The 13,186-nt window shown below is 32.5% G+C and overlaps 1 protein-coding gene across 1 annotated transcript in view; it reads right to left on the bottom strand.

The window, feature by feature from the left end:
* Positions 1-6,833: 6,833 nt before the first annotated feature.
* LOC119579601 overlaps positions 6,834-13,186 on the bottom strand; it is an 8,765-nt gene continuing 2,412 nt past the window's right edge. Inside the window, exons 4-10 of the mRNA XM_037927523.1 lie at positions 12,674-12,844; positions 12,156-12,305; positions 10,730-11,362; positions 10,022-10,105; positions 9,488-9,613; positions 7,932-9,239; positions 6,834-7,783 (exon numbers count right to left, since the gene is read on the bottom strand). Coding sequence (XP_037783451.1) covers positions 7,044-7,783; positions 7,932-9,239; positions 9,488-9,613; positions 10,022-10,105; positions 10,730-11,362; positions 12,156-12,305; positions 12,674-12,844 — 3,212 coding nt within the window. The 3' untranslated portion in view covers positions 6,834-7,043. The remainder of the gene's footprint in view (positions 7,784-7,931; positions 9,240-9,487; positions 9,614-10,021; positions 10,106-10,729; positions 11,363-12,155; positions 12,306-12,673; positions 12,845-13,186) is intronic.

The raw sequence follows: 13,186 nt of genomic DNA, 5'->3' as shown, positions 1-13,186 counted from the left end.
AATACCAACACCACAGCACAAGTATTATATTAAATTCATTAGGATATAACATATCTTGCGCATTCATGTCATGAGCTTCCAGTGCAGGAAAACAGAAATTTGATGTTTCTATAACAATGATTTTTTCCAGGCAGCCTCATGTATAGCAACAGTTGTGAGAGTGAGATTTTTAAAAAACAAAACCCTTTCGGGGGAAGACCAATGCGAGGACTGTAAGTTGTTCAGCATTTGTTATTTTTATATGATACTGCTTTATCTTTATTCTAACTTTAATCATTGTGGCATGTGAGTTCTTTTTTAAATGAAATCATGAAATACAGACTCTCTCTCTCTCTCTCTCCCTCCTCCCCCCTCTCTCTCTCTCTCTCTCTCTCTCTCTCTCTCTCTCTCTCTCTCTTCTCCCCTCCCCTCTCTCTCTCTCTCTCTCTCTTCTCCCTCTCTCTCTCTCTCTGTGGTGTTGGTGTGTGTGTTTTGGTGGTGTGTGTGTTGTGGGTGTGTGTGTGTGTGGTGTGTGTATGTGTGTGTGTGTGTGTGTGTGCATCATGTGTGCATAGAAAAATAGGTATGCCATATCCTACACAGTTTTGGGCATTTTTTCCTCCCAATGACAGATTCAGGACCTGAAAGGCGACGGGTGGTGAAGACCAAAGAAGGTGGTAAAGAACTACATGATATTAAACAGAGCTTCTCTAAAGACACTACAAGAAGGGAGTCATCCAGCAAGTGAGAAAGAAGTACATGAAGCCAGTGAATGTTTTTTATTCCCCCCCCCCCCGTATCAATATAATTTATTATATAACTAAACTTGCAATATTATGTAATTGTCTTTGAAAATTGCCTTATAGGGTATGCAGTTCCACATAATAAATTATAATATCGTCCCTTCCCAATTTTTATTCTATTGTCATCATTTTCTTTCTCTCATTTTTTTTTTTTTTTTTTTGTTTCTGATTTTTTTTTCCAGATATGGAATGGAAGGCCTCCAAATAGTTGGAGTAGTACAACATACTAAAAAGACGTTCTTGCCACCCACTCAGCTGCAGCAAAATCAAGAGAAGAAAAATGATGAATCACCTCGGAGTTGTAGATTCTGCTTGTACATTTCCATTTCAAGAACTAGTAATAGTAACTCTACTGGCACAATTGAACAGTTCAGTTCAGTAGATTCTTCTATAGAGCATGTACTATCACTAATTTTTCAAACCCTTATATATACCACCTCAGATGATCCACCTCTTGATGAACCACCGATAGTTAAACCATACTAGATGAACCACCAATAGTTAAACCACTACTTTGATGAACCACCAATAATTAAACCATACTAATGAACCACCAGTAGTTAAACCACTACTAGATGAAACCCCCAGTAGTTAAAACCACTACTAGATGAACCACCATAGTTAAACCCCTACTAAATGACCACCAATGTTAAACCACTACTAAATGAACCCCAATAGTTAAAACCCCTACTAAATGAACCACCACTAGGTGTGCAGATTCCCCAATCCTGTAACATCTCAAAGTTCAGAACTCCTTACAGCTCCCCACAGCCTCAGTGCCCTGGGCACACCACCTTCGAAGGGACCAGATCCCCGTTGTGTTTACATGGTCGGTGCAAGTGTCACAGATGTACAGTCATTTTCCTTTACCATCAGTTGTCAGACGAGATGGATAAATGTGCTATTCTGCAAAACACTGCTGCCAAAAGGGTCTGTGTCAAAAGAAATATCTCAAGGTCCACGTCTCTTAAAAGATCCAGCAGAAGGGTCATGTAACATGAACCAGCAATTTCAAGCACTACTGCAGATCAGCCTGATCCCCCGAGTTATATTAGGGAGGGTTCATGTGTTGATGCAGGGCCATCATGCAGCACCACATCAAAAATGAAGTCCAGGGGAATCCAGTCAGACCTCAGAACTTTGTTTCCCTCGGATGAGAAGAGTTATCCCGTGATTCACCCCCACCTATAGTTCTTCAGATCCCCCAGAAGTCTCAGAAGGTCCCAGTCAAAGCAGGATGGAAACAGTAGAACACCTAGATAGAATTCTGGAAAATGATTATCCAAGTAATAAAAAGAAAATGTGCAGATAAAACAAGGACGAAGTGAGAGCACCTTTGGGTGCAGAAGGGGTTTCCCGTGGGTTGCACTTCCAACAGAGTCTGTTACTAAGACATATAAACAGTCACAGTCTCCTAAAAGAACACCAGATTGTGAGAGTAGTACTCAAGGTAATTTTTTTTTCTTTTTTTTTTTTTTTCTTTTCTTTTTGTCCAAGTTTTCTTGTTTTTTTTTTTAAAGATTTGGTGTACTGACTTGTTATTTGACTTAATTCTAAATTCATTTCTTCCAATGCAGATTGGAAGATTTTTGAACCGCAAAACAAATCTAAAAAATAGGTACAAACAGTTATTAATAAGCATCGACAGCGTACTGCCAACTCCTCAGGAAATACAAATCCCTAGAGAAGAAGTGCCACCCTTTTCCCCTTTATATGGTACTAGAGAGCAATTTTAAGAGATGCAAAGAAGTACTTAGCAGAAGAACATATCCTTTTTTAGAAAGCCAGATGTTTTTAAAATAGAACTGGAACGGGAACGATTTCAAAAAAGTTTCATAAGGTTTATGATGATCTTTATGAACGAGTTCTGCTGGTTATAAGTTTTTTAGAACCAAAATTCACCATCCCTTCCATCAAAACCCTTCATAAATGGCAGGTCGACCTTATGACATTTAGAAGAGAGTCAGAAAAATCCTCTAGAATTAATTGTAGATACTCGTGAGGTTGAGATATGAGTGGTGGTATTCTGGGACATGGAATATAGGGAAAAATCTAGCAGTTTCTTTCAGCATGGAAACCATCCAGAGGGAGTTTCTTTCCTCAGCCCGCACTTAAAGATGATGAAGAAATTTGAGGAAGGGGGGTCATCATGTGAAATCTCAGATGGCAGTTGGATTCAGAAGTTTAGATGATGTTGACTATAATGTAGGTGATCACGAGGGGAGGAGGAAATGGGGAAAAAGAATTGGAAGAAAAAGCAGAGTTGAGTTTGGAAATTAACATACCAGTGATAACAGTAAAGGAGTTAAAGATATAGTAACTTTAAGATAAGAACTAGTCATTTTTGTTGATAAAATTAAGTTGTGTTTCATTTGTTGTTTTCAGTAATATAGATGTTTATCTATTAATATTCCAGGATGATATTAATTTGGGACAAAAAAGTGATATTTTTGTGTGCATACATATACTTTTGTATCTGCAAATTACAAAACTTAAATTGACAATGTTTTTTATTTGTTAACATGGAGTATTATTTGTTTCATTGTCATTTAATCAGATATACTGTTTGCTAATTATTTATTGCTTGTTATAACAACCACCTCCCTTCTTAGCGCCACATAAGCAGTAAACATTAACAAATGTAAATGGTTGTTGTCTTTTTTGCTCATTGGATCTGGAATATATGGATACAATCATCAAAAGTAAAATTTTGGATGCAATGTAAGTTTGTTGTGCTTTGGGGGTCATGGGAATAATATGATAAAAAATATATAAAGGTAATAATAAGTATTATATATGTTAAATAATGTATAGTATGTTAATGTATGTATGTATTGTAATGTACCGTTATTTATATATAAAGATAATAAATATAACTAATATAAATATATAATATATATAATAAAATAAATAGAATATATACTATATATATAGATATATAAAATAGAAAAAAGAAAATATAACATATAAAGTTAACAGAGATAACAATGTATATAGTTAGAATTTTGATAATTTGGGTGTTAGGGTTTGGGTTTTTTTTTTGGTGTTGTGTGGTGGATTTGTGATGGGTTCGTGTTTTGGGTGGTGGGGTTGTGTGGGTGTGTGTGTGTGGGTGTGGTGTGTGGTGTGTGGGTGTGTTAGGTTAGATAAAAATGTGATTGTGGGTGTGTGTGTGTGTTGTGTGTGTGTTGTGTGTGGGGTGTGGGCTAGGATGAAAATATGTGTGTGTGGGGGGTGTGTGATGTAGTATGTAGAGTTTATGTGGGGAGGTATGGAGAGAGTTAGGATAGGTTAAGAAGTATAGATATTAGAGAATAAGATATTAGATAATAATATAGAGTAGAGAGAATAGAGTATAGTAGAGATGAATGATATGATAAATTTAGTATGAGATAGGAGTAATTAAATATAGATGAGAGAGATAGAGAGTATTAGAGATATGAACTATATATATGAGGGGTATGGATAATATATATGAATAGAATAGGAGAATAGAGATGAAAAAGAAAAAGAGATAGAAGATAGAGAATAGAGAGATAGAATAGATATAGAAGAGAGAGAAAGATATAGATAAGAAGATAGAAAGATAAAGAATATATATATATGAATAAGAGAGAGAGATAGAGAGGAGTAGTATAATTTTAATATATATATAGATAATATATAAGAGATAAAATTATAGTATATATAAAATATAGAGAATAGAAGAAGAGATTAGATAAATATAGAGATAATTAATAGAGATAGAAGAAATAATATATGATAATAAATGAGAAGATATAATATTATATATATATATAGTATAGAGATATATATATATATAGAGAGATAGTAGTTTAGAAAGAAAATATAAGAGATAATAATAGAAGATAATGATATAAAATCTAGATGATAAATGAAGGATATAGGGATAGAGGTGAGATATAAAATATTAAAATAGGAGGGGAAAATTTGAGATAAAAATAGATAGAATAAGCTATAAAGAATAAGATCATTATATAGAAGTAGATGAATAATAGATATATTAAAAGTATATATAGTATATATATAAGAGTAGAAGATATATAGTATAGGAAATAAATATATAAAATATAATTAGAATAAGGACGAGAAAAGATAAATAATATTTAAGATAAGATATAGGAATATTATATATATATAAAATTAATAAAAGATATTTTATAATAAAAATATATATATAGATATAAAATATATATAAGATAAGATATTACTAATAGAAAATTATATAAAATTAGTATATAGAAAAAGAAATATATATAATATAGAAGATAGAGAAAATATAATATATTATATAAGATATATATAGAAGAAAATAGATTATAATAAAAATAGATAAGGGAATAAGAGATAAAGATTTTAAGAGATATATGATTAGATAATATATAGATAGAAAATAGAAGAGAGTAGAATAAAATAGAAATAAATATAATAAAAAGAGATATAATAAATAATAATAATATAGATAGATAATATATATTAAATAAATATAAATAAATATTAAAACTATTATATATAATATATATAAATAAGATATATATAATATAATATATAATAATTATAATAAAATATATATATATAATATAAAATAATATATAATAAAAAATAATAGAATAATTTTAATAGATAATATATATATATATATTTATAATATAGAATAATATAGTATATAAATAATTATTATATAATTATAAATTATAAAATTTTAATATATATAATAGAGAAATATATAGTGATAATATAGTTTAAAGAGATATAATATATTATATACTTTTATATATGATATATAAAATTTTAATATATATATAGATATATATAATATAGAGAATAGTATATAGAGAGATTGGAGAATTTAGAATATTTACATATATTTAATATATATAATTATTAATATAGTAATAACTTATATATAAAAATATAAATATGTACTATATAAGATATATTAATAATATATAATATATGATAATATATAATATTAGATTATATAATAATATATATATGATATGAAAAAATTTTTTATAGATAATTATATAATAGATAAATAGAAAATATATCTATAGATATAATAATATATATAGAGATATATTAGTATAGATAAAAATAAAAATAATATTTTAAAAATATATATTAATATATATCATTGAATAAAATAAAATATATATATATATATATATAATATATATATGATATATATAATATATATTAATATATATATATAATAAATATAATATACATATCAATACATATACATACATATACATAACACATACATATACACATACATAAAAATACATACATACTACATAAACATACAACAAAAACACACACACACCCCACATATTTTAAATACATGGGCCCCTACACACACACACACCCCTACACATACACACACCCCTAAACACACACACACACACACATACATATTTTAAATACATAGGCTACACACACACACACACACACACACAAAACACACACACAACACACACACACACACACACACACACACACACACACACACACACACACACACACACACTGTGTATATACATGTGTGTATAGACATAAGTATAGGTGTGTATATATGTATATATATGTATATATATATGTATATATATATATATGTATATATATTTATATATGTATATATATTTCTATATATATATTTTATATATATATTTATATATTTATATATATATATTATATATATATATTATTTTAATATAAAATAATATAATATATATATAATACATGTACAAGTACAAGTACAAGTACATATACATATACATACATATACATGTATTTACATGTATATGAATATTTATGTATGTATATGTATATATATGTATACATATCCATATATTCCAGATGAGCAAAAAAGACAACAACCATTTACATTTGTTAATGTTTACTGCTTATGTGGCGCTAAGAAGGGAGGTGGTTGTTATAACAAGCAATAAATAATTAGCAAACAGTATATCTGATTAAATGACAATGAAACAAATAATACTCCATGTTAACAAATAAAAAACATTGTCAATTTAAGTTTTGTAATTTGCAGATACAAAAGTATATGTATGCACACAAAAATATCACTTTTTTGTCCCAAATTAATTTTCATCGGGAATATTAATAGATAAACATCTATATTACTGAAAACAACAAATGAAAAACAACTTAATTTTATCAACAAAAATGACTAGTTCTTATCTTAAAGTTACTATATCTTTAACTCCTTTACTGTTATCACTGGTATGTGTAATTTCCATAACTCAACTCTGCATTTTCTTCCAATTCTTCTTCCTCCATTTCCTCCTCCTCCTCGTGATCACCTACATTATAGTCAACATCATCTAACACTTCTGAATCCAAACTGCCATCTGAGATTTCACATGATGACTCCCCTTCCTCAAACTCTTCATCATCTTTAAAGTGCATGGCTGAGGGAAAGAACTCCCTCTGGATGGCTTCCATGCTGTAAGAAACTGCTAGATTTTCTTGCCTATATTCCATGTCCCCAGAAATACCACCACTCATAATCTCAACCTCACGAGTATCTACAATTAATTCTAGAGGATCTTTCTGACTCTCTTCTAAAATGTCATAAGGTCGACTCTGCCATTTATGAATGGTTTTGATGGAAGGGATGGTGAATATTGTTCTCAAAAACTTATAACCAGCAGAACTTCGTTCATAAAGACTCATCATAAACCTTATGAACTTCTTTGAAAATCTGTTTCCCGTTCCAGTTCTATTTCTTAAAAACATCTGGCTTTCTAAAAAAAGGATATGTTCTTCTGCTAAGTACTTCTTTGCATCTCTTACAATTTGCTCTCTAGTACCAATATAATGGGAAAGGTGGCACTTCTTCTCTAGGGATTTGTATTTCCTGAGGAGTTGGCAGTATCGCTGTCGATGCTTATTTAATAACTGTTTGTACCTATCTTTTAGATTTTGTTTTGCGGTTTCATAAAAATCTTCCAAATCTGCATTGGAAGAAAATGAAATTTAGAATTAAGTCAAAATAGACAAGTCAGTACATCCAAATCTTATAAAAAAAAAAACAAGAAAACTTGGACAAAAAAGAAAAAGAAAAAAAAAAAGAAAAAAAAAAGAAAGAAAAAAAAAACTTACCTTGAGTACTACTCTCACAATCTGGTGTTCTTTTAGGAGACTGTGACTGATTATATGTCTTAGTAACAGACTCTGTTGGAAGTGCAACCCACTGGACACCCTTTGCTGCATCCAAGGTGCTCTCACTTCGTCCCTTGTTGTATCTGCACATTTTCTCTTTATTACTTGGATAATCATTTTCCAGAATTCTATCTAGGTGTTCTACTGTTTCCATCCTGCTTTGACTGGGACCTTCTGAGACTTCCTGAGGATCTGAAGAATCTATAGGTGGAGGTGAATCACAGGATAACTCTTCATCATCCGAGGGAAAACAAAGTTCTGAGGTCTGACTGAGATTCCACCTGGACTTCAGTTTTGATGTGGTGCTGCATGATGGACCTGCATCAACACATGAACCCTCCCTAATATAACTCAGGGGATCAGGCTGATCTGCAGTAGTGCTTGAAATCTGCTGGTTCATGTTACATGATCCTTCTGCTGGATCTGTTAAGAGACGTGGACCTTTGAGAACTATTTCTTTTGACACAGATCCTTTGGCAGCAGTGTTTTGCAGAATAGCACATTTATCCATCTCGTCTGACAACTTGATGGTAAAGGAAAATGACTGTACATCTGTGACACTTGCACCTGACCATGTAACAACAACTGGGATCTGGTTCCCTTCAGAAGGTGGTGTGCCCAGGGCTACTGAGGCTGTGTGAGAGCTGTAAGGAGTTTCTGAACTTTGAGATGTTACAGGATTGGGTGGAATCTGCACACCTAGTGGTGGTTCATTTAGTAGTGGTTTAACTATTGGTGGTTCATTTAGTAGTGGTTTAACTATTGGTGGTTCATTTAGTAGTGATTTAACTATTGGTGGTTCATCTAGTGGCAGTTCATTTAGTAGTGGTTTAACTATCGGTGGTTCATTTAGTAGTGGTTTACCTACTGGTGGTTCATCTAGTAGTGGTTTAATTATTGGTGGTTCATCTAGTAGTGGTTTAACTATTGGTGGTTCATCTAGTAGTGGTTTAACTATCGGTGGTTCATCAAGAGGTGGATCATCTAGAGGTGGTATATATAATGGTGAAAAATTTAGTGATAGTACATGCTCTATAGAAGAATCTACTGAACTGAACTGTTCAATTGTGCCAGTAGAGTTACTATTTACTAGTTCTTGAAATGAAAATGTACAAGCAGAATCTACAACTCCTGAGGATGATTCATCATTTTTCTTCTCTTGATTTTGCTGCAGCTGAGTGGGTGGCAAGAACGTCTTTGAGTATGTTGTACTACTCCAACTATTTGAGGGCCTTCCATTCCCAGTATCTGGAAAAAGAAATCAAGAAACAAAAAAAAAAAAAAAAAAAAAATGAGAGAAAGAAAATGATGCACAATAGATAATAAAATTGAGGAAGGTACAGATATTATAATTTATTATGTGGAACTGCATACCCTATAAGGCAATTTACAAAGACAATTATCATAATATTGCAAGTTTAGTTATATTAATAAATTATATTGATACTGGGGGGGGGGGGGAATAAAAAAAACATTCACTGGCTTCATGTACTTACTTTTCTTCACTTGCTGGATGACTCCCTTCTTTTGTAGTGTCTTTAGAGAAGCTCTGTTTAATATCATGTAGGTTCTTTTACCACCTTCTTTGGTCTTCACCACCTGTCGCCTTACAGGTCCTGAATCTGTCATTGGGAGGAAAAACTGCCAAGACTGGTGTAGGATATGAGCATACCTATTTTACTATGCACACATGATGCACACACACACACACACACACATACACACACACACACACACACACACACACACACACACACACACACACACACACACACACACACACACACAGAGAGAGAGAGAGAGAGAGAGAGAGAGAGAGAGAGAGAGAGAGAGAGAGAGAGAGAGAGAGAGAGAGAGAGAGAGAGAGAGAGAGGAGAGAGAGAGAGAGAGGGAGAGAGGGAGAGAGAGAGAGAGAGAGTCTGTATTACATGATTTCATTAAAATAGAACTCACATGCCACAATGATTAAAAGTTAGAATAAAGAATAAAAGCAGTATCATATAAAAATAAACAAATGCTGAACAACTTACAAGTCCTCTGCATTGGTCTTCCTCCTGAAGGCTTTTGTTTTTTAAAACTCTCACTCTCACAACTGTTGCTATACATGAGGCTGCCTGGAAAAAATCATTGTTATAGAAACATCAAATTTTCTGTTCTCCTGCACTGGAAGCTCATGACATGAATGCGCAAGATATGTTATATCCTAATGAATTTAATATAATACTTGTGCTGTGGTGTTGGTATTTAGGAAGCTGAAGACTTTGTATACAGCTTATTTTGATTATTATATTCACTAAATTTATTTTATAGTATTGAAGCTACAATATCTTTAGTTGTTAACAAGTTTTCATTTCATATTGTTAATCCTGACTACTTTTCATACTTAAAGAATAACTATGAGTGATCTCTCATTTATTTTGCTTATTAATTTGGAATGTATAAAACATGTGCACTGTACAATGCAAATATAGCTATATTCTTATAGCATTTAGAATGTACACAGAAGGAAAGAATTAGTTAAAATTCACTTTACTATGTGAAATGCTGCGTGACTTAGTGACTTTTACTACTTTTCTTCAGCTTATAACTATATAATATACAATTAAGTTTATTTAGGCTTGGAAATCAGCCACCAAGTGTTAAAGCATTACAGCAAAAGTGCAATACCTCACACCTGTTAATTAAGATAACAGCAAATTTTAACAGATTGCAAGAGTTAGCTTACATGTAAAACTCACCTGCTTCACCTACTTCTATGAGATTTCTATCATCTATGACAGTTTTCTGAACACTGTTGTTTATCTCTGAAGTTAACTCATTGTTACTATAAGTTTCACCTAAGCTGTTTCTAGCCATCAATGAAGGCTTAGGTAACAAATTATAACTGTGCAAGGTAGGGCCTGTGCCTTCTCCTGAGGTGGTTTCTCCTGGCGTGGTATGTATTATAGATATCTCACTTTCAACTGTGTCATTAGTTTCTTTTCTCTGAGTAGTAGTCTCATCTTGCTCAAAGTTTATTGCCCTTGTTTCAGTTGCTGACAGATTCATGACTTTGGTTGCCTTAGTTTTTGTTTGGCTGGGAGGTGCAGATAAATCCTGGGTCTTCTTTGGTGCTAGGGTATTGGTCTGAGTAGACTGTGATACCATTTCACAAGTTGTCTCTTCAGTTTCTGATGCATCTGACTCTGAATCTCTCTGTAATGGTGCCAGGTTTGTTCTTTGTAAGGCCGCTTTGTTTTCAACTGTCGGAATGGGATCTGTGAAACGGAAAGGCCCGACATGTTCTTCAGGATGGCTGTGCTCACCAGTTGTTTTGTAGGTCGTCTGATGCCTTGCTCTTGATGAAGGTACAGAGGACGAATTACAGGTAGCTGAAATAGAATAAAATGTCCAATAACAAACTTTTATTATTTCCTATAAAATTCATGGGAACACCAAGATGACTTTATCAGCACAATGACAAGAACTGTCATCTAATAACCCCTTGGACCTGGGTGACATGCCCAATACCATTATGAAAAAAATCTGGCTACAGGTGAAAGGAATATGCTGTCAAGGAAAACTCCGACTGAGGGCTGGGGTGATGAGAATGTGCCGTCATGAGAAATCTGGCTGATGGCCAGGGTGATGGGAATGACTGGTAAAGCTTTTGGACATTCATGAAAAGGCCATACCTTATTTCCACTAGTAAATGAGTGTGGAATAGACCATCCATGAGCCATGACTGGAAGGTTTTGGCTTCAGGGAGGACACTCTATCTATGCTCAGGATCTGATTTTCTGACTGCTGTGACTGAATATTATGAAAATATAAAAAAATTACAAAAATAACAAAATTTCAATTAGTGTTATTGCACAGAGTTCTAGACTACTTAGAGAGATGATATAGAGTCAGTGCATGGAAAATGGTCTCTTACCATCTTGATCCAGCATATCAAATGGCAATTGACCCTCTCAAAGTCTGGCTTGCCCAACCAAGGGGTATACTCATGATTTTTTTGCTAAAATTACACCTTTAATGCTCCTAGAATAGCTCATTTTTCAAAAGTCGATTGTGCTCACTCCGCTTGCCAACCTTGCCCCACCCAAGAAAATCTGAAATGACACCTGTCTAACAAGGACATAGTACTATTTAACAAAGGTGAAAGAGTAGTTTTCACTGTACCAGCTGAGGACCGCAGTATTAAGGATGCAGATGCATCTTGGTATCGCCAGGGGCAAGGGCCTTTGCGAGAAGTGGGATGACAAGCAACTTCTTGAATAATCTGAATTTCAGATGTAGCACATTCTTTGCGTTGGCTGCACCTACGGTTCCCTGCAGGTACGCATACTCACATCAGTTTATTAAAACCTGACTCCTTGGTGACTAAGCACTTGTAGAGCCATCTATGTGTAGAGACAATAGATAAACATTTATTACAGTAACACTGGGTTAATTGTTTAATCAATCTATTGATGTTATATTAGCTGTATTCACTCATACTTGTATAATACCATAATTTGTAAATCCCTGAGAGAACGAAGACTTCTGCAAGCTATAGGGTATATATTTTTTTAAAAACAAATATACAAAGGAAGATGCAATTACCTGTTAATTTGAACATAAAAGAAGGACATAATAAATGTACAACTAACAATACAAAACATTATTTAACAAAGATAATAGATTGACTTTCACTATACCAGCTGAGGACTGCAGTATTGATGACGACGCAGATGCTTCTTGGTAGCGCCAAGGACAAAGGCCTTTACGAGATGTAGGACGATGAACAACTTCTTGAATAATCTGAATTTCAGATGGAGCACACTCTTTGGGTTGGCTGCACCTTTGGTTCCCTATTGGTATGCAAACTCCTATCAGGTTTGTCTTTCAAACCTACATCTACACTACATTTTAGTTTTACATGAAGTGCATAGACATACTTAATGTGTGTGCCTGGACACAGATGCATGGATATACATTCTCTTTCTTCCTCTCTTATGTGTGTGTGAGTGTGTTTATATATATATATATATATATATATATATATATATATATATATATATTATATATATATATTATATATATATATATATATATTATATATATATACATATAATTACACATATAATCATACATACAATTATATATAATTATGTTATACAATTATATATATATATATATATATATATATATATATATATATATATATAATT

The sequence above is a fragment of the Penaeus monodon genome, chromosome 12 (assembly GCF_015228065.2).
Source record: "Penaeus monodon isolate SGIC_2016 chromosome 12, NSTDA_Pmon_1, whole genome shotgun sequence".
Lineage (NCBI taxonomy): Eukaryota > Metazoa > Arthropoda > Malacostraca > Decapoda > Penaeidae > Penaeus > Penaeus monodon.
The sequence above is the reverse complement of the archived record's forward strand: the minus strand, read 5'-3'. Positions and strand labels throughout refer to the sequence as shown.